This window comes from Aspergillus viridinutans, assembly GCF_018404265.1.
Source record: "Aspergillus viridinutans IFM 47045 DNA, scaffold_7, whole genome shotgun sequence".
Lineage (NCBI taxonomy): Eukaryota > Fungi > Ascomycota > Eurotiomycetes > Eurotiales > Aspergillaceae > Aspergillus > Aspergillus viridinutans.
Genome location: NW_025091223.1, coordinates 2065963 through 2087353, shown reverse-complemented (window position 1 = coordinate 2087353; position 21391 = coordinate 2065963). Strand labels below are relative to the sequence as shown.

Genomic DNA, 21391 nt, shown 5'->3' with positions numbered 1-21391 from the left:
TGGCCCGGATGGTCTCTGGTTTACAATATCGCCCAGAAAAAGAATATTAGGTTCTTCAATTCGGTCAATTAGCAGAAGAGTCAGCGGTGCAAGAAAATATCAATCCTCACCGGAATATCGAAGTGCTCTGTCGCATTCCTGCACAGTGTATGTCTTGTTGAGGACCACAAGAATGGCCCCGATTCGTCCGACAGCAAAGAAGAGCTCAATGAATCTTTCATCATCGCTGGAAAATATCGCCACTCGGTCGCCCTTTACGACCCCCTTGGCCAAAAGGCCCTTGGCCAAGTCCTGGCTTCGCTGACTCAAATGTCGAAAGCTCAGTCGCGCGGAGCTCCATGGGACAATGATGGCGTCTTTGCAGCCGAATCCTTCAGCCTGCTGGTCAACCAGCTGACCGAGTGTTAACTCCCAGAGAGCATGTTCAGCTGAGCCCTGCACTATAGAGAGCGTTGTCGATGTGTTTGCCATAATTGATTGTGTGACTGTCCAAGATCAAAATTCTGACCTTATATACGCAGTGTAAATCCAGTAACCTTCGCCAGGGAATTGGAGACTATGTATATTCTTCTTCAGGATGGTCTCGTCTCTGCATAGTTGATCTCCAGCCGCCTGTGGGTTTGTGATCTTGAATTGCTAGAAAAATTTATGTGTATTAGGCTCTGCCGATGCAGGCCAAGCTGCATGACAAACAAGGTAATAGCCGGTATGAGGGGAAGTATCATAAGCGGCCCTAAATACGCATATACCTGAGGCTAACGATCAATATAGCTGCATGGATAACACATGCAGCCACTTGCAGATTAACTGCCGCGGCAACCTGCTAAGGCAGGCTTGATTATTTCTAGTATAGTGTTCGGGCTGGTAGTTTCTTCTGACATTCAACTGTGAGACAACAGGATGGCAGGCTTCCAATCAGCTACAAATAATTATCCGCTCACGTCAGCCCTAAGGCAGACTCGATTTTTTTCTGATGAAAGACTGATAAGGTTCTGCATAGTACCTTGTTTCTTTAATAACACCACTATAACATGATGATGGTGGCAGGCTTTCAATGAGCTTCCCAATAGGGAGAAACCACTCATATAGATGTAGCTGGGTGAGATACAATACGGAGAGGCGAAAGAATCCTCCATCATCAATAGTATCCAATACAACCAGCTCAGACCATTAGGGAGACGCAGTTCAGCAGGTGCTGGAAAGATATTAGTAGGATTGACACCTGTTCAGCCTTGATAGGTGTAGGTTGATCCTATTATCAATTACCTCTGTACTACTGCTCTAATTTTCAGCCTCTCTCTGACTGAAGTTAGAATCCAAGATCAGCTTTGTATGGTATCATTTAAATTGAATGCCAACCTAAACCCCTGTCAATCTCCATAGATTCATGCTCGTGGTACACTCAATACTAGTAGAGGACTGGTAAAAGCTAGCCTGCTCATTTTAATGTTCATAATGACATAAACATTCTTTTTCTCGTTTGAAGCCTTTCGGATTATCCGCCGAACTGCAGCCCCCGGGCGAGTAAATGCCATTTTGCATATCAAACAAGGCTTTTAAAACCTCTACGTTAAGATACAGCATAATTACTCAATATACAGAGTGTTCAGACGAAAGGAAGTGGATCCCGGCAAACTATCCCTGCAAATATTCTGTCCACAGTATGCTGCACATCTAAGGCAGATCCAATGAGGTCGACTTCTGGGTGATGATGATGACCGAGTCTGACCTACCTGAAGCGACAAAGGTACGTAGAGATTATTCTTTACCCCTCCAACTCATACCTCGTGAACTGGAAGGTACTCGTGTTATAAACAGAGATATAAAATGGAGAGATTTTCATATCCCCAGCTATTGCTTTTTGCAAGGTTCCACTCTCGACTTTCATCTCCGCGGCTGTTATTGTTACCATCATGGCACTGGATACCCTAGACGATGCGAGTCCCATCCTCTTTTGGTGTGCGGTTGTCTTTCTCGTTTCTACAGAGCTCTATTATGTATGTATACTTGACTTCTCACGTCCAGGCCTTGGGCTAACGTTCACCAGCTACTTCCAGAGTCAGTGTCAGACAAGATCGGCCAGTATTTCCTTAATCTTGGTTCGATCATCCATGACTACGTATGTTCCACACTACCGCTGAAGTAACTAGTCCATCTGACAGAATCAGAGCTCTGGGAGATACTACAAGCCATGGAAGTCCTCCAAATCAATCGTGGTCGTGTCCAGCAAAAGGCAAATCATGGAGCTGAGTGAGGCACCGGTGCTATCTCAGCGCGCTGCCTACGCCGACGTATGTATGCTGCTCCACTCGGGATTGAGCCAGACATTCTGAACATAATCTAGATGTTCGGTTTCAAACACACAATGAACAAGCTCGATCATCATGATCACAAGGTGGCCCGCTCGCGTCTCTACGGACGCCTGCTCCAGGTCAATGGTCCTACCAACCTGGCGAAGCTCTATCCTCATCTCCAAAAGCGATTAGAGCAATCTTTATCTCAGGAGCTTGAAGCCGGGGTTTTCATCGACGGTACGCAATCACCGTGCTCATTGCGTTGAAGCAACTCACATGGAGTGTAGGCTCTGTTTCCATCCCCATTGCGCAAACCGTCCGGAGGCTAGCGTCAAGAATGAACAGTCTCCTATTCTTTGGCGAACGTCTATGTACGTTGGAGTTCCTTATCTACCTAGTTATTTCATAACAATCGCTAACTGACACAGCCGCTGATCCTGTGTTTGCGGAGGCGCTTCTTCGCTATCCCGCTGATATGGTCAAGTGCATGGCGGCATTTCAAGTGACTCCATCATTCCTTTCTCCGTACGAATCCCTCTGAACCAGTTTATCAAATCAAAGATTGGAGTAGAAGCGACTAATGGTACTCGCAGAGTGGTTCATTCCCTCCTCACCAATCGTGGACGCGCCATGCATATAATCCAGAACCAGCTGATTAACGTCCTGGGTGTCAACCAGAAGAACTGGCAAGAGGTACCAGAGATTAAAGAGGTGGGCCTAACACAATCCTAAATGCAGCGAGATAATACTAACAGCCGTGATAGATGACCATCATTCACAACATGTCGGAAATGGTTGAGGGCAACGACTATTGGAGTCCGGAAGTGCTCTCGCAGGCATTGCTAGGAATCTGGTTTGCGGCATCGCACCAGCCATGGATGAACCTGGACTTTATCCTGTTGGAGCTCTGCGCACGCCCAGAATGGCAGTCTATACTGCGAAATGAGATTGGAGATTTCAGTGCGTATGACTACGACCGACTCGAGAAACTTCCTCTCCTGGACAGCTTTATCAAGGAGACGATCAGGATGAATCCTTTGGATACTCGTATGTTACTCATTAACTGCTCTAGTTTTATTCTGCTGCCTGATCTAACACGATGTCTCTAGTCGCGATCCGCAGAAAGGCCTTGGAAAAATTTACCTTTTCCGACGGGGGAATTCACGTCCCCAAGGGGTCCACCGCTTGCGTGTCTTCATTCAACCTGATGCATGACAAGGAGGTCTATCCCGACCCGGATGAATTCGATGGCCGACGCTTTGTCACAACGATGTCCTCAGCTCGCGGCACCAAGCTGACCGAGGTCTCCGAGAAATTTCCCATATGGGGATATGGCTCTCTGGCGTGGTAAGTCAAGAGTTAACCCCAATTCTATATTCTAGGAAGAAGTCTAATGGACGTGTTCTAATAGCCCCGGTCGGTTCCATGCATCGTTGGTCATCAAGATGATTCTGGCTCATTTGCTCTCCTCCTTCGACTTGCGCTTTGCCAATGAGAAAGCCAGGCGGAAGTGGTCTTGGGAGACGTTCACGATGCCATATGAGTCGACTCGTGTAGTACTAACGAAGCGCAAACTCTGATCGGGATATTTTCACTATTTCATGTACCTAGTTCAGGGATACAGCCCAGATGAATGATATGACTTGGGGCAAAAGTATTGTAGCACCGAATAGTTGACTAAACTAATCGATGTACGGCATCGAATGCGGTTACCCAGCAGCGGGCTATTCTATCTAGTAGGAAATTCGAATCGTCGGTGCAACCGTGCCACGATTTGGATATAATCCTGCTCATTCTCGGCCGTCAAAATCCCATGCCGGATGAAGAAGTAGAGCATAACGAGTGCGCAATTCGGTTTAAACTCCCTGTTGGCCAACGCTTGTTTGATCTCATCCACAGTCCACAGGTGGAACTCTTCCACCTCATCGTCGTTCTTCTCGCATACGATATCCGACGGCAGTGGCAGGTCGTAGACGTAATGGCACTCGGGCTGCAGGAGTCCGGTTTCCCCTCCCGCACGCTCGCCACGTATGTAGAAGTTGGTCACCATGCCGGTCGCGGTGGCGTGTTTCAGGACGAATTCTCGCGGTAGGGCAGCCTCCTCTTCGCACTCGCGGACCAGCGCCTCAAAGGGCGTCTCGTCCGAGGCAACGCCCCCTGCGACCGTGCTATCCAGCATTCCTCCGTACGATTGCTTGTTCCGGGCCCGACGCGGAACCCATATCTTGATCTGCTCTCCTTCCTCCGGAGGAGGCCTGTAAGCTATGGCATGCACTCCATAAGTCACAATCCCGAAGAGTGGACTGGCACAGCGCTCAAAGGTGAGAAGGACTTCCTGTCTCTCGCCATAAACCGGAAAGTCTTCATCCCGCCATTTCTTGAGGAGCTGGAATTGCTCTTTATCGCGCATGGCCAGCAAAGTCTGTTTCATGATCGCGCTGCGCTCGTCTCTATTGCTGCCGCCAGTGAGGATCACGGTCCCTGCGGAGTCATTCACTTGCCAGTGTGGAAGGCCTCGCAACGCGTCCTGGACCGGGGGCGTAATGTAGCCAAGGATAGCAGGCACACCGGCCACAGTGAAACGGTACACGTTTTTGTCATCATTGTGGTAGTGGAAGGAATCGGCTTCGTTTACGAGATCGAGATTGGAAGCCATGGAGGCAATGTGCTCTATGATTGTGGTATGATGAAAAAGAAACAGGGAAGAGTGGAAGTGAGATATGGCCATTGGGGTTAAATTGCTGCCATAATACACGGAAACTGAACCAACGTAGTCCTCACATAGGGTTGGCTGCATACCCTGTTAGATTAATATGACCCACTATCGTAAGCACTTGATGGTCTTTGTGTCTGTTCACCGGACCCCGAGATTCAACCCACACATTATCCAATGACACCCAAGTTACCAGACCTGAGACAGAATGCCGTTTGTGTCCTCCCCGGATGTGGATATTGTACACTGAATCGTTGTATTATCTGCATCAATTTTGGCCACCACTAGGCCCCTCCGGCAGTATGTATCCCAATTGGACAATATCACTATCTGCATTGACGATACGGAATCTCGCTGTAATGCCTGAGCGCGATGAGCCGAATAAAAAGCCAGCTCGGTATCCAATACATAATATATTGGAAAAATGAGGCTTGTCGTTTCTGTAGCTCTCAATGGCATTGGCATTTCGAATGTATACTTTGCAATGGATTCTACTTTACTCTAGAAATGCCAAAGTAAATATTATTAATTTTCACCACATCTGTGGATTTGTTGATGGAGATGCCCGTTTCAAGTGGCTGGCCAAATAGATGACTGATGCTCAAACGCCCTGAGTTTTCTAATACTATTCCAACAGTCGGGTCAGAGACCATGTAATTATAACTCCTGTGAATACTCATCATTCATCTTTGCTGCCATATTCTACTCCCATACGTCATGTGGATAGCTTCCCTCTTAGATAGCTCCCCAATATCATGGCTTCATCGCTCTCACAGTAACCGATCCGAAGAATGGAGGTGACTGGTATTTTTGGGCGGTTCCTCCAGTTAAGAATCCTCCGGGAGTCCCTCATACGCAATTTTGGTCCTATATCAGTGGATGAGGATGCAACTCAGAGTGGTAGATAGGCCGCATAACTCACCAATCGTCATCCGTGATCGGATGAAAGCTCCCAATCATCTGACGGCCCGGATCATCCTTTATGAAGGTAACCTTTCCAGAAAGTTGCCCCTTATTCTTCTTCGTCCGTTTCATGCCCTGAATAACGACCTCGTCGATTGTGCCAAAAAAGTGCGGACTCTCCTTTGCGTGTTGATCGACGTATTTGCGAACCCTAGTTGTACAAACACCCCAGTCTACACCCACTCAAAGTAAAAGAGGAGAGGAAAGAAACAAACCTTGCCGCTGTAAACCTCTCCCCATATGGAATCTCCAATACGGCATAGCCACTCGGCGTCGTCAGCAGGGGATCTCCGCTCTCTTGAATTTTTCTCAGCCGACGCCTCTGATGATATTTCTGTTCTGGTTCGGCGACGATCCCCTCGAAGAAGACTAGGCGGGATAGCCCAATTAATTGCCGGGGAGAAAACTCGTCATCGTAGGGATCCCAGTTGATGTGGATTCGGCTGCGGTCGAGACCGTCCCAGTAGACGTCGAAGTTGTGCCAGCGGTATTTGAAGAGTCGGTTTTCGTATGCTTTTGTTCAACCCATTTTAGTCATGGCTACGAAGGAGGACAACGGGAGTAGGACATACAAGGGCTTCGCCGAGTAAGATCGATAGTATTCGTCCGGGTAGCAATGGCCGCTACTCCACGGGGATTTGAATAGACCTGTTTTCCGTCAAAGGCGACACAGGCGCAGTCAACATCGAAGCCGGTTAAGATTTCGCTAATGGATTTGTATAGGCGGAGGATAATCTTCTCTCACAAATATAACGTATCAGTTGCGATCCACCCATTGACTCGGAGATATTTAATCTCTCACCTGGACGTGTCGGTACGGGTACCGCGGCGAGATAAATGTAATGGCATGCTCAGTCCGCAAGGTCAGCGCCGCATCCGATGACAACCTCTGGTTTCTCCGAATCTGGGCCTCCAACTCGAAAATGCGTTTGATGGCGGCTTCTTCGTCCTCCAGGCCGTACAGGAAGAGATCAATGTCGCTTGAGCTGGCAATCGTCCTGTTGCAGGTCGTGTTATCATCGGGAGTCCACGGAGGGAGGCAAGAGAGTTGTTAAGCAGCACTCACTGAAAATAGGTTTCTCTCGGATCCTGCACCCCTGGATCTTCCTCGTAATCGACATCCTTTCGGCGAGAGAGCAGGGGTAAGAGCGCAGATGAACCGGCGGCAACAACATTGGACCAGTCAAGACCGGCTAGGATGCCTGTTCTCTCCCTTTAGTTATACACTTTGTAGAGAATAGCGGCTTCTTAAGAACAACTGAAGAAAGGATGCTGGAGTGACTAACCGTGTGTAAAAGCATCAAAGTTCTTACTGTATTCATCGATTGAAGGCACAATGGCAAGGACGCCGTTCTCCTCACGCTTCTCCTCCGGCACCAACATAAGGTACTTGGCCTGATCCTCCCTTTCACGGTCGAGGTTTCGAATGGTGAGTAAGTTCTGGCAACCATTGTAGATGGGGATTAGGCTGGCTAGACCGTCCGATACACCAGGATGGCCACGCGCGAAGCCTTTACGGAGCCAGAGTTCATAGGCCAGGTAGGGTTGGAGCAGTTGGCGGGTGGGAGTAGAAGGGTTATCCCCGAGGCGTTTGAGGAACTGGGAAGGGGACGTTGGAGTCGTTGGGGGTTCTCCCAGAGGGGTGTTATCCTGGCTTGGATTGCTTTTCTGCTCTTCTGGGCTGGGACGGGATGATTCTGGATTAGTGGGATCCGCGTGCGATGACCTTCGTCGCAATAAGGAACGCAGACGTCCCAAGGTTGGCATGGTCTTTGTTAGACTAGATTAATGAGTTATTGGAGAATCCTTATCCAGAGTACTGCGCGGTATTTATCCTTCTCCTGACGTTACTGCACGATAAACATACTCTAAAGCAGTGACCAGAGGGAGCATGGGAAGTAAGGCATATTATTTAGGGTGTTTAGTTTAGATATAGCCAGGGGTTATGAGAACTGATCCCACTTCAGCTCCACTTTAACACATTCAGCTGGCCACCTAAAGTCAACGCAGATCGTCTGCTATGATTGGGCCACGACATACTGTTTCCCCGCGCAGTTGGTAAGCAAGGCTGCAAGATAATAAGTGAATGAATGCCGGTCGAGTGGACAACAGGCGCTGTATGCAGCACTGTGGCACATCGATGGTGCGCTCTAGGTAAGATTTCTCCAGTCCAGCGGGCTGCTGCTGTCCAATCGATATCAAGATTATCCGCCGTGGATTTCTGATTCTGCGATTTGCATGATGAAAAGCATCCGAAAATGTGATCTCTTTCAGCTGCTTGTACAAATAGTTTGCCGTAAAAGCTGTCATGCAGATCATTTCTTGATATGCCTGACGGCTGTACTTGTTGGTGCGTAAATCTTGAATGTACCCCATGCCCCGCGTACAAAGGTAGAATACCCAGAACACCTGCAGTTTATCCGTTCATCCTTCTAATCAGTTCACTTGGTCTGTAATCGGAGAGGCACCAGTAATGGCCCCATTACCCGATCGGCTATGTACGGCTTGCGCCAAGCTCGATCTCGAGACGATGCTAGCGGAAGAAAGTCCCGAGCGAGACATGGGTTGTCTATCAGACTACGGCGATCCAACCTGCCCGTTCTGCAGACTCATCGTCACCGCAGTTTCCCGCACAGGCTGGGATTTTGTAGAGCTCTGTTCTCCCAAGGATGGCAAAAAGGTCCCCCGATTGTTCATCCAGAGCTGGAGCCCCCTGTCCGTGAAAAAGTACAGGCGTATGGAGTATCCAGAGCCTCGTCTCCAGCTAGCCCTTGACCAACAACCCGAGGGCTTCCGGCGAGGAAGACCCACTGTCCGCGAGATCGATCGAGAAACCAATCGATTTATCATTGCAGAGCTTGAGTCCTTGCCCAATGAGAGTGAAGAGCGCATGCTCCTACGTTGTAGCGCCGGCGAGCGAGTCGATGCTTCACTTGTGAAGAGTTGGTTACAGGAGTGTAATAAGAACCACGAGCACGCCAAACGGACTCGGAACACCAACAACAGCCTATTTCAGCACAAGGACGGCTTCCTACTCATCGACGTGATCGACGAGAAACTCGTACGCAGGACCGAACCTTGCGAGTACGTGGCCCTCTCGTACATCTGGGGTGGAGTGGAACCGTTCCGCACGACGAGGGAAAACATCGACAGACTCTGCAGTGCCCCCGGGTCCCTGTCGCCATCCCATCTGGCCTCGCTTGGTGGAGGAAAGATCCCCCGTACCGTCCTGGACGCTATGGAATTCACCCGACAACTGGGGATTAGACACACCTGGGTCGACACCCTGTGCATTGTGCAGGACGATGCAAATGAAAAGGCCCGCCTGATCGGGCGCATGGACGATATATACGACAACGCGGCGGTGACGCTCATTGCCGGTTCGGGAGCCAATTCCGAAACGGGTCTCCTGGGGGTGAGTCCGCGGGAGGGAGGGCTGCCAATCGAGCGGACGACGGTGGTGGACGACTCCTACGGGGAAGGAGACGAGCTGACGTTCAATTTGGCCATCTGCCCGCCGGGGTTGTGCGAGGGGGTCCGCCGCTCGGCCTGGAATACCCGTTGCTGGACGTACCAGGAACAATGTCTCTCGCAGCGTTGTCTCTACTTTACACCGCACGAGGTCTTTTTCAATTGTAGCGAGATGCAGCGTCGCGAGGCCTACGCATTGCAGCAGCCAAAGGGGAAAAAATACTCCGACCTGCAGCTCCGTACGGGACCGCCATGGTGGAATCGCAAACTCCGCAAGGACCTTGACCCGACTCCATACCGGTATATGGGCGAGCTGAATGCCAGTCGGCTTACTATCTGGGACTACCAGACTGCGGTGCAGGATTACACTCGGAAGCAGCTCACTTTCCAGGAAGATATCTTCAACGCGTTCCAGGGCATCTTTAACCGGTTCAGCGTGCAAGAGGAAGAGAGATTGTCGATCGGACGAACACAGGGCATTCCAGTGCGGTTCCTTTGGCAGGGGATGCTTTGGTTTCCATCTCATAGGGCAAGGAAACGGGCAGCCCTGCCGGATAGTCCAGCCTGGTTGCCGAAATATTTCGCCTCGTGGTCATGGTATGAAGCTTCCCTACTCTTGTTGACTTTTGAATATGCTAACTGGCCAGGGCATCCTGGGTTGGATCGGTGGAATTCGTCTTTGCCGAGAGTCTCTGGCTCACGCGGAATATATCTCAAGCCATAATCAAAGGCAAACCGGTCCATCCTGGCATCCCCTGCTGGTATCATCCTGACGGCTCCGGCAAGCCTCATTGGTCATGCACTGCTTGGAAAGCCGCAGGCCATGCACCTCCTGGCTCCTCTGCATTCCACCCGGCGAAGGCGTTCCTCGAGGACCGAATCGGGCTGGACACGCAGACCCTTCTTCGTCAGTCCTTGTCATTCCCCTCGGATAATAACCTCCAGGAAGGCCACCTCGGCTTCTTCGCCGCATACACGCGGAACATGAATCTTGACACAATCCGTACTGGGCAAGCACACAAGTTGAGAATTGGCGAGCACGCTGGAGAGTTCAGGTATGATAGTACCGACGAGAAGGAGCAAGTTGAAGCGCTTGTCCTCCTTGTTGCGGCGGAGTCGATCACCACACCGCCATATACAGTCTCTATTCTACTTGGTCTAGTTACCCGGGATGGGATATCCTGGCGAGTTGGTCTGGGGTATATTGCCCACGTGAAGGGATCGGAGTCCGTGGGATTGCAGTGGGAGTATAAGTTTTTTCGAGTAGCCTAACCGGTAGTCTCAAACCTGAATCAATACATGGGTACCTCTCTATTTAGAGGGGGAATGCCGTATCATTATTAGTAATAAAGAGTGGTCAGCAAGATCTACCTTGTTCTTGCCAACTACAGTAAGGTTACCTTGAGAAGCCCCGCAAAAAGAGGCTGGCTGAGGAAGATCCAAGCGAAGGAATGATTGGACCAGAATCGAGATCGACATCAAGCCCAAGTGTCAGTGCACTGGTTCGTCCCGCTTCCTTAGAGCTAAGGAACGGGACACGGCGTGACGGAGTAGCTCTAGTAATAATAAGCACAAATATAAGCTGACAGAGTCTCCTATTCTCTCCATATTTCCTCACCCTGCAAGCCAGTCCCTACTGGGGACCGTGAAACACACACCATGGGCTACCCCTGGGAAAGTCTCTACAACTGGCAACCCTTCCAAGTGGATGCCCTCGGTATAATCACCCTCCTCGGCAGCGAAGGAATAGACGCCTGGGTCGGTCGCCTCGTGCCCAGCCGCTGGCTCGAATACATGCCTCTCCTCGCAATCAACGTCATCGCCGCAAATCAATTCCTCAGCAAACAACCCTCCTTCTTCCTCTACAATGTCACCAGGGGCATCCACACAACCGACATGGCCGGCTGGTTCACCCGGTGGATCCAATGTCAGCAGCTCGAAACTACCCGGACCGTGATCTGCTGGGAGTCGCAGACGGAAACGCCGCGACAGTGGATCTATTATCATGCCATCGCAGCAACGGTTTCCTTCTGCCTTACCGGTTTTCTGGTGGTGTTGACCGTGTTGTCTCGAGACTTTTACGGTCTTGCGGCGGCGTGTGCCCTTATTATCTCGATACTCGCGCGGGCTTACCTCCTAAACGCCAACCGGTCCGCCATCGATCGAACCGTTGTCCAACAATCGCCCTCCCCATCCACATCAACCCGAACAAACACGGACAAGATCCTAATCATAACCCCCGACTCCAACATCCTCACGATGTATGTCCCAGGAAACCTAATCATCCCCGTCTTCATCCGCAACCCTGTCCCCAGTTCTCCCAAACTCTATGATCTGATCCGCTGGATCGACTGGGGCGCATTCTGCGTCCAGATCATAACCCTGGGTATGGCGGTCCTGGCTACGCAAATGTACGTGGCCGTGCTCATCGCCGTGCCCTCCATGCTTGTCTGTCGTGGCTTCGGCTGCGATGATACGGTGCGACCCTGCGAGGTGAAGTCGGCGAGGTATGGTAGGACGAAGGGTTACACGTGTTGGATCGGATCGAGACTGAAGGCGACGGTATTCGAGTGGCCGGATTGTCTGGAATTTAGCAAGACTGATATGGGATGGGGGTTCAGGGGTTCTTCGGATGTTGCACTGCAGGGACGGTCGACGAAGAGAATGGATCTATTTGCGTGGTTGGACCTGACCGAGGAGGAAAAGGATAGTATGAGCCGTTGGGATCTGTTGCCGCATAAGCGCGGGGATGATTCGACATGGCAGGATGATTTTAGTGCGAAACGAGGGCTGGTTAGGGAGACTCGGATGGATATTTGGGACGTGCAGAGGATTGTTGGTCGAGCCATCGAGGGAGGGAGTGATGCAGTAAGGGATTGTGAGGATGGAGTGGCCTCCCCGTCTGGGGAGTCAAAAGCCTACTAGAAATAGTCAGGTACTGCAACTGTATGATCAACATTTAAACATCCGTCTGGACAGCAATTTCATTCTCCGGCACGTCCACCTCATCCAACACATCGGGGTTTCCTTGAAAAGGCTCAGAGGTAACCACCCCCATGACCTTTTCTCGAATATCGCGTTCAACGACCGTAACTCCCCCTGGAAGCCCTTCCAAGTCCGCCTCTGTCAGTGTATGAACCCTCGCCAGATAGCGAAACACAGCTGCCAGGGCTTTCTTCTGACCATCACTCCCTGCACCCTTGGAGGCCTTGATCGCAGCGCTACATACAGCCGGCGAATAAGTCACCTGAACAGCTGGCCTCCCTACACTCCCATCAACGTTCAACCCCTCGACCAGCACCCTTCTCGTCTCATCGCTGATCCCCTCAAAGAACGTATCCCAGACCAAATCGGCAATTTCACCCCCTCCAACCGTCGTTGCATTACAAATACACAGCAGCCGCATCAGCGCCCTGTGTTCCGGGTTATGGACGTCAAGGCCTCTGCCCCTGTCTTCCCATCCATTTTGGCTCACCAGGAGCTCCATCTTTCGAACCAAATTGGCATCATACGCCTCCTTCCGATCCATCGTTCCGTTTATCACATCCACGGCGATCTCGTAGATAATCCGATAAGATTGGTAGATCGGCTCCGTAAACCGCGCGGCATGCGAGTGGTCCTGGTGGCCCAGTGCGCCCGCGATATCGAGAATTTGCTCCATGTAGCGCATTTTGAAGGCCTGGATATTGTTACCTTTGTCGTCGGCATTGCCTCGACGCAACCGTTCAAGCCCCACCAGACTAGCGGGCGGACACTCTGCCTGGGCCATCTGTCCGATATTGAATACAGCGCCTAGCTCGATGCCGCGGATGAGATGATCCCGGTGGGAGGGGGGAACGCGGTCCAGACAGGGAATGAGATAGGGCGCTTGTCGGACGACCAGGTAGAGGATTAGGTCGTGGTTCGGTTTGGCGTGGGATCCTGCTGCCGTTGCTGTTTCCCGCTGCAGGTCGGCGGCCAGAGTCGGCGACTTGCCCAAATCATTGATGATGATGGAGGTGACGAGAGTGTAGAGATCGTCCGGAGTTGTCAGACCATGCTGGAATAGGGACCGGATCCAGGCGAACGACGACTCGCGGAGGCGTTGGGGGCCGGTCGGCTGGCTGCCCACGAACCCGATGTAGTCGTTGTTGTGGATCTTACGGAGCATCAACAAGCTTACCAGGGTGCGGTTGACTTCGTCGTACTCGCCATCGTAGAGGATTTGCGATGGGGATGGCTCGGCGGTGTGGGGTTTTGTCTGAACGGGGATCGAGTAGGCTGTTTTGAGTCTTTCGAGCTCTGATGGATATTCATCGTGGATGAGTCGGAGGAGATGGTTGAGGGGAAGGGAATAGAATTGCCCTTGTCCTATCACTGAACGTAGGTTCATTTGGACAGGATACGGATCGTATGATGTGGATGGATGATGCGGGGAAATTGGGAAAAGGGCTGGCGAATGGCTGACAGAGATGACAGTTGGGCAACAAACTAATGTTACTCTCAGCTAGGCATGGAAGCTGTCCCTCATACAATCATAGATGCTTAGTTAGATATTGAACTGACTGCCTTGGAGGATATATCAACGCCCGTACCTCATCAGTAAGTGTCGGTGACCTAGTTGTGCGTGGTCTTTAGATTCAAAAAGTGTGGTCTTTCCGCGCTGGCGTATTGGTGCCTTGTATATTTTAGGCAGGCTATACCCAGTTTGTTCTAGGGCCAGACCTTGTTGAACTGCATGCCTGCACTTTTATATACTCAGCGCGTATACTAGATAAGTAGATAAAATATATAAGACAGAGATGTAGCTGTTATGGGTTCTACGGGCTTGGATGAACCGTTGGTTGAAGCTCGGTGCTGCATGGGATTTGGTTTTGCTCTCATAAGGAGCAGCATTCAGTAACTACCTAATGCATCCGGAAATCTGTCGCGAATCTGATGGCTAGGACAGGCCAAGAATGAGCCTTGACGCATGTCCTAAAACGGACCCAATAATGTCTGAGTATTTACCAACATGGCGCTCAGTCCAGTCCTTGACCCTGTCGACCTCTCCGGTGCTTATACTACATGCAGCAGACTGGGCTGCGGGCTGGAGGTCAAGCGCGGAACCGTATGCAAGTGCGGTATGCAGAATCCTTCCATTACCTTTGAATACCACCCCGGCTTTCCACTTTGATACAACCTCATCGCGGAAGCCAGATATTGCCGCTTAGAATCCTGAAGTGCAGACGATAGAGTGTAGCTGTTAGTTAAACCCTGTTCCTCTTCTCTTTGTCCCATAATGGCAATGTAGGCTTCCCTGTCAGTGAACTTTTGCCTATCTTCTGCCTCTTTTGGACAGCCAGTTTCATCATACTTCCATGGAACATCCATAGTAGGTGGGATTACTGACACGGAAAGGGGGAATTCACCTGATATTTTGCAGGGTCCCACAAATGCTGACTCCCAGTCAATAACACTGAGCAAGTGATATTTGTCATCAAAGAGGATATTATTATGACTAAAGTCACCATGATATAGTGGAAATGGTCCTGTATTGTTTGCAGATAACCATTCCGCGTTATTATTCAGCAGTTTCCTGAAAGTCGACATAGAAGATAATATCTCATTGGTAAATGGACCTGCGGCTTTTTGCAGTTGGTCTTTGGACATACCAAATTTAACTTTCGTCACCCAGGCTCTGAAAAACTTGGCAGCAGTGTCGAAAGGTCCACCAAGGACCGGTAGTGGTCCTAGTTAATATGAGCTGTTGTTATTTATTCTGACAATCTTCCCAATTTTTGGCAACCGAATCCTGAATATATCAATCTAGATAAACAACAGATTAGCACAATGATTATTTATTAGTGAAGTTGCGTACCTGGATCTCTGCTATCCTGGAATAGATATCTGATTTGTGTTCTGGAGGAATATTTATGCTCAAATCTATTCTGGCATTTCCTCTGATATAGTCTATAAGCATGAACTGCGCCCCAACGTGCGAGTTCGGATCGGCCTCAAACATATGGATATGTGGAACAAGGATTTTGCTCTCTTTTTGAATAAGGTAAATTGTCTAGTATTTACTCTCTATTATCTCCCCTGCCTTTGCTGCATCCTTACTATTTTGCTGTAGTTGTGGCATCTGGAGCCTGGCAACCCATTGTACCTGGTCAACAAATTTGACAACACGAACCATGTGATTATATCTGAGGCCAATGTCTGGTAATAATCTGCATTTCAATCCATTCCTCTTGGCTGAAGCACACTGGATGAGTGAATCCTAGTTAATTGTCTCCAGGAATCTTTCAGCCTGTGAGCGTAGTGGACCTTCGCTCAGATAAGAGAAATAAGACCACCGATACCCGGCAAAACTCTCGTTTTCCGACATGATTGCAGGTGATCTTAAAATAACAGATTTTCTACTTGCATCGTCCAGTAAACCAAATGGTGGGAATAAGGCGAGGATTTATATTATATATTTCTAGAATTTTGGCTGGCCACGAGATTCAGGGTGTCGGCAACTGGGAATGGCGGTGAAACTACCCATCATCCACCGCCTCTGACACCAATGATTTTGGCAAGCAGGATGTGTATTTATCTATTATCTAGTAGACTGAAGGTTGGCTGATCAACTTTTTAGTTTATCTTATCCTTCGCCAGCTAGGGGCCCAACTAGGATGAATACTACAAAGTCCATAACCTGGCTGAGAAGTGAGAAACGCAGAACGCCTTACCACAAAACGACTGAGAATCTGTGGAAGCTGAGGAAATAGAGGAAAAGGAGGGGGAAATGCTGGCAGTGGGCAGCATACCTTGCATCCGCCAGCTTATTGGATGTCAGCTTATTTGTTTCTTGGCATTCTGTTTAAATACATGGAAGTCATTTGACTCATTTCTATAACTGCTGGCAGTCCAACAATATCATCACGTCCACAATATCGCTACTATGTCCAGAATCTTTGCTGACGCTGTTGACCTTGAAAATGTGCCCTTGTCCATAGTCAAAGAACTCAAAAGGTCCGAGTCTTCCTCGATATTTGTGGTGGAGCTCCAACATAATCTCTATGCGATGAAACTTGTAAGTGCCTGCAAGTTTCTAATGGAGTAATGCTTAACTTCACAGTTTCATGACAACGGTGACCCGGGTTTTACAAAAAAGGGCCGTGACTTGAATCGTTTCCGCTGCGAGTTAAATGCTTACAGAAACCTCCATTCATTTGGTGTATGTGAGCGCGGGTTTGTTCCTTACTATTATGGTTATATTGATCGCCTTGACCCAATCAAATTCCATCCACATCTAACTCATTTTGCGAATGACCTGCACAATCCGAGAGGTATCCTGCTCGAGTACCTGCAAGAGACAGAGGAGCTTAACTGTGTGAACTACTTGGATTGCCGCTTTCAAATCGCCATCCATGGACTCCGGGAAATTCACGACGCACTGATTCAGCACCGTGATGTCTATCCAAAAAATATCCTCATTGCCCGGGAAAGAGTCGTTTGGATAGACTTCGATGTTGCTGTAACTTTCCCAGATAAAGAATCAATGGACTTGCAGGCGGAGGAATATTGCCAGTACGAAATCAAGTTGCTTGAGAGCTTTGGGGAGCTTTTGGTCCGTATTCCCTACCCTGGCTTACAGCATGGTCTGACGGAACAAACAGCAAGAGGATCAAAGACAGGGTCTTCCTCCGAATACAAAGTATTACTAGCGGCGTGCTGTTATGCACTGTTTCTGATCGAGGGTGTTTGCAGGAGGTCAGTAGAAGACTTTAAGCCATTCTTGACTTGGTTATGCAACTCTAATAGTGCATGAAGGATTATATATAATAGCTTATTCAAAGTAGTAGGCGCCCTTGATATAATTAAAGGCATAAACCTGTTCCTTTCAGTTTTCTTCTTCTTTTTGTTGGGTACGACCGTACGCTTGACAATCGTATACAGACAATAAATGATTTTCATATTCTTACAAGGCTATCCATACTGTGAATGGTTACAAGGGCACTACTGTAATTCTCTCGTCCCTACTAATAGCCGGATTAGTTGACTAGTTAACCATACCATATCACTAAGGTTGACTAATATCATGGTCCATGCGCTGTATAGAATTTACGCAAGTCTACTTGTTCAAACTGACAGCCTGATCTTTACCTATGTACGTACATCACTGCAAGATGATATCTGATAAAAACAGTGGACACTGTGAATGGTCATCTCATTACGTTTGTAGATGGCTGGCTAGACTTATAATACCTAGTGTGTTCCATAACTGGAGAAGAGCGCAAAGCTAATGCATGGCGTGCATGATAGTCACCTACAGTAGGAAAATATCACAGTAAGCAGTGAGTTTCCTTTTATACCACACTGCATGCACCATCGGACCTTGATTACTTATAGTGAAACATCCCTAAAAGATCTTCGAAATATTTGGAAAGCAACGAATATTTTATTTACCAACATTCATCTGCCAAAGAAAAATAATATCACCGCCTTTCAAATGTCTAATCATAAGCAGCAAACTGTCTATGCCAATCAAGAAACTCCAGAATGTGTTGACGTCTGTACGCATGAATTGATCAAGGCCCACTCTCTGAGTCGACCGAACGCCCCAGCCATATGTGCATGGGACGGTAACCTGACCTACGCCGAACTCGAGGAGCTTTCGGCACTGCTTGCGCAAAAATTAGCGATCACCGGGGTAGGCTTAGGAGATTTAGTCCCCTTGATCTTCTCAAAATCCAAATGGCCCATTGTCGCAATGATCGCCGTCCTCAAGGCGGGTGCTGCAGTCGTGCCCCTCGATGCATCCATGCCAGAAGGTCGGGTTCAGGCCATCGTCAGTCAACTAAACGCAAGATTTGCACTTGCTTCAAAAGAGTGCGCCCAATCATACAGCCATATGTTTGGACAGGTATTCGTGGTTGATGACGAGCACATGAGCAGGCTAGGAACCGAAGCACCTGTCGATTGTGCGCTGCCGGTATCACATCCTGGGGATATTGCGTATACCCTTTTTACGTCTGGTACTACTGGTATTCCGAAAGGAGCGTTGATCCAGCATAGGAATTTAAGCAGCAGTGCAGTCGCCAGCGGCAGAGCCATGGGATTCGACGAGCAGTCTCGGACACTGCATTTTACATCTTACACATTCGATGCCTCCATTCTAGAAATCATTTGGACCTTGGTCTGGGGAGGCTGTATATGCGTGCCGTCGGAGGAACAACGGATGAACAGCCTGGTCGAGACTATGAATCAGATGGAAGTGACGCTCGCCTTCTTTACTCCCCGAATGCTCGATATGTTACCTTTGACGAGGGTTCAGACCCTCAGAACAATCATAACTGGGGGAGAACAGCCTGATCCCGGTATAGTGCACAGCCTCAGTGACAGCTTCCGCGTTATCGTCGCCTACGGCCCCTGCGAATGCTCTGTGATTGCGTCGATTGTGGACTGCAGCCGTGAAGTCTACCGACCAGGAGTTCTGGGTAGGCCAGTGGGATGTAGATTCTGGATCGTCAATCCGGACAACCCCGATGATCTGTCCCCGGTCGGTCAAGCTGGAGAAATTGTGATCGAAGGTCCCATCGTCGGCTGCGGCTACCATGCTGAAAAGCAAAAGACGGAAGCAGTATATTTACGGGATTCTCCTCGATGGGCTCGAGGATTCCAGGACAGTATCTCCAAATTTTTTCCCATGTATCGGACCGGTGATCTGGGCAGGTACACTCAAGACGGCGAATTCTACTTTGTTGGACGAAAGGACAATCAAGTCAAGATCCGAGGCCAACGGGTGGAACTCGAGGAGGTAGAGCTGCATCTGCGCAGCTGCCTTTCCGAAATTATGGTGATTCAAGTTATAGCTATGCTAGCCTCCCCTGCTGATGCCGACAACGGGGCTCCCTCTCTCACGGCATTCATAGTTGGGGGTGCAGACAAGTCGGTAGGGTTTCTCAATTTGGAGCACACTGACAAGCCGGCTATTCATACATCGCCAACTGAACAGAAAGCATTTGCCTCGCTTATATCGAACGGCCGGTCCAAACTGGCGCGTCTCGTGCCTGCTTATGCCGTCCCATCGATCTACGTGCCTCTACGAAGTACCCCCCTCACTCCGAACGGAAAGACCGACAGGAAAAGACTGCAGCAGCTGGTTTCTAAGTTCTCCAGAGCAGATTTGGGGCGATTCCAAACACCAGTGCAGGAATATCAGCCTCCATTCACTCCCATTGAGAAACAACTTGGGCAGCTGTGGACGTCATTGCTCGGAGTGACAGAAATTGGGTGCCAGGACAATTTCTTCGGCCTTGGAGGAGACTCTCTCTCGGCAATGCGCCTCGTCGTCGCTGCTCGAAAGGAAGGCCTATCACTGACGACAGACAAAATTGTCATAAACCCAACTTTGGCATCCATGGCCGAGGTCACTTCATTCATCTGCAAGGGCAACGAGTATGATGTCGCCCCGTTTTCGCTCCTACCCGAAAACGAGAAGGAGGAAATTCTGCAAGAGGCAGCCTCTCAGTGCGGCGTAACCATAGCAGACATCGAAGATGCCTATCCTGCCACACCCCAGCAGACTTTCTTTATTGATGGCGGCATCAGCTCGAAATTGTTCCAGAGGCAAAGCGTACATCTGCTGCCAAGATGGGTCGATCCCGAGGAGTTTCTCCAGACATGGGATGTAATAAGTGGCACCTATGAGATTCTTCGAACTCGGATGATCCGCCGTCCATGCGGCCCAGGATACATTCAGGTGGTGATGAAGAAGCATGCCCTGTGCAGCCGGGGCGACTCGCTTGAAGACTATCTGCAGCAAGACCACAAGCGCATCATGGGCGTTGGCGAACCATTGTATCGGTTCGGGGTGATCGACGATTCCAACCTGGGAGCAACGTTTTTCGTTTTAACAGTTCAACATGCTGCATACGATGCATACGCGTTATATCAGCTGTTTGAAATCTTAGATCATGTCTACCACCGGGGCTACTGCCCCGCTCCGGAGTTGAAGTACAACCGTTTCATCGAGCAAATCCTTCAGATGGATCAACACGCCGCGACGGCGTTCTGGAAGTCATATCTGGCCGATGTAGACACGAAGCCATTGGGCGCTGTTCCCAAAGGCCATTTGGTTTTCGCCGACACGTCCCTCCAACGCCATGTCAGCCTGGTCAACTACTCAAGTAGCACCAAGCCAATCTCCACCCGTCTCAATATCTCTTTGGCTCTCACGATCAGCAACATGCTGGATTGCAAGGATGTGATCCTTGAGCTATTCAGTAACGGTCGTCAGCTGGATCTACCCGGAATCGAAGACTTGCTTGCTCCAACCCTTGCTGCCTATCCGTTGAGAATTCGAGTCAATCCCCAAGACAGCGTTCTGGAGCTGATCCGCCAGACCCAAGAGGACTCGGGCTCCATCACCACCTTTGACCAATTCCAAATCGAACACGTCGCTCGAATCAATACTTCTCTGCATGACATCTGCAAGAGCGCTATCCGAGTGAATATTTTGCCCTTCCTTGAACCTACCAAGGCAAAACTCCGTCTCCCTCTTCTTTGGGGACAATCCGCAATCTCTCGATCGTTGAGGCTGACCTGTGCCATCACTCGGGATGGCGTCGGCTTGGAAGCGGCTTTTGACAAGGAACTTATCTCCATCGATACCGCCGATGAGTTACTACGGAGATGGGAGCTCGCGCTGCAACAGGTCTCCATCGCAGATGACGACCAAATCGTCGCGGATATCGATCATGGAGGTTTCCACACCCTCGCACCTTCGAAGTTGCTCGAGTCTATTTTCAATAAGTCACAGGCAGTAAAGTCCAAGTTACTGGTAAGTTAGGACCAATTTTGAGGCGGCAGTGGCTAACTTGGTTCCGAGACTCCTGGTTCTCTTAAAGAAGACACTGCCATAGATGGGGCGGGCCTCTATATCGTTCCCTCATGGTAAGATAGTGATGCGATACTGCAGCTCTTCCTCAGCAAAATACAA

General features: G+C 49.6%; 9 protein-coding genes across 9 annotated transcripts; 5 read left to right on the top strand and 4 right to left on the bottom strand.

The window, feature by feature from the left end:
- Window positions 1–99: 99 nt before the first annotated feature.
- Window positions 100–471, bottom strand: Aspvir_009139 (acyl-CoA synthetase member 2 mitochondrial; the record flags this gene model as incomplete). Its single annotated transcript, XM_043272291.1, has 1 exon — window positions 100–471. One exon carries the CDS (start codon window positions 469–471, stop codon window positions 100–102), a length of 372 nt encoding a protein of 123 aa, XP_043128226.1.
- Window positions 472–1913: 1442 nt separating this feature from the next.
- Aspvir_009138 (cytochrome P450) lies at window positions 1914–3874 on the top strand (the record flags this gene model as incomplete). The annotated part of the gene is made up of 10 exons (XM_043272290.1): window positions 1914–1997; window positions 2048–2119; window positions 2169–2291; window positions 2345–2531; window positions 2582–2665; window positions 2723–2819; window positions 2888–3005; window positions 3059–3341; window positions 3404–3641; window positions 3706–3874. The coding sequence occupies 10 exons, from the start codon at window positions 1914–1916 to the stop codon at window positions 3872–3874; spliced, it is 1455 nt and encodes a 484-aa protein (XP_043128225.1).
- Window positions 3875–4023: 149 nt separating this feature from the next.
- On the bottom strand, window positions 4024–4950 carry Aspvir_009137 (uncharacterized protein; the record flags this gene model as incomplete). Its single annotated transcript, XM_043272289.1, has 1 exon — window positions 4024–4950. One exon carries the CDS (start codon window positions 4948–4950, stop codon window positions 4024–4026), a length of 927 nt encoding a protein of 308 aa, XP_043128224.1.
- Window positions 4951–5834: 884 nt separating this feature from the next.
- Aspvir_009136 (ankyrin repeat protein) lies at window positions 5835–7737 on the bottom strand (the record flags this gene model as incomplete). The annotated part of the gene is made up of 7 exons (XM_043272288.1): window positions 5835–5874; window positions 5930–6121; window positions 6186–6483; window positions 6543–6705; window positions 6773–6968; window positions 7037–7172; window positions 7257–7737. 7 exons carry the CDS (start codon window positions 7735–7737, stop codon window positions 5835–5837), a joined length of 1506 nt encoding a protein of 501 aa, XP_043128223.1.
- A 706-nt stretch (window positions 7738–8443) lies between these two features.
- Aspvir_009135 (HET domain-containing protein) lies at window positions 8444–10713 on the top strand (the record flags this gene model as incomplete). The annotated part of the gene is made up of 2 exons (XM_043272287.1): window positions 8444–10038; window positions 10089–10713. The coding sequence occupies 2 exons, from the start codon at window positions 8444–8446 to the stop codon at window positions 10711–10713; spliced, it is 2220 nt and encodes a 739-aa protein (XP_043128222.1).
- Window positions 10714–11100: 387 nt separating this feature from the next.
- Aspvir_009134 (uncharacterized protein) lies at window positions 11101–12366 on the top strand (the record flags this gene model as incomplete). Its single annotated transcript, XM_043272286.1, has 1 exon — window positions 11101–12366. One exon carries the CDS (start codon window positions 11101–11103, stop codon window positions 12364–12366), a length of 1266 nt encoding a protein of 421 aa, XP_043128221.1.
- Window positions 12367–12400: 34 nt separating this feature from the next.
- On the bottom strand, window positions 12401–13813 carry Aspvir_009133 (uncharacterized protein; the record flags this gene model as incomplete). Its single annotated transcript, XM_043272285.1, has 1 exon — window positions 12401–13813. The coding sequence occupies one exon, from the start codon at window positions 13811–13813 to the stop codon at window positions 12401–12403; it is 1413 nt and encodes a 470-aa protein (XP_043128220.1).
- A 2658-nt stretch (window positions 13814–16471) lies between these two features.
- Aspvir_009132 (uncharacterized protein) lies at window positions 16472–17017 on the top strand (the record flags this gene model as incomplete). The annotated part of the gene is made up of 2 exons (XM_043272284.1): window positions 16472–16480; window positions 16526–17017. Coding segments are annotated over 2 exons (501 nt in total), but the record flags the coding sequence as incomplete, so codon positions are not given.
- An 882-nt stretch (window positions 17018–17899) lies between these two features.
- On the top strand, window positions 17900–21241 carry Aspvir_009131 (nonribosomal peptide synthase; the record flags this gene model as incomplete). Its single annotated transcript, XM_043272283.1, has 1 exon — window positions 17900–21241. One exon carries the CDS (start codon window positions 17900–17902, stop codon window positions 21239–21241), a length of 3342 nt encoding a protein of 1113 aa, XP_043128218.1.
- Between the last annotated feature and the right edge of the window lie 150 nt (window positions 21242–21391).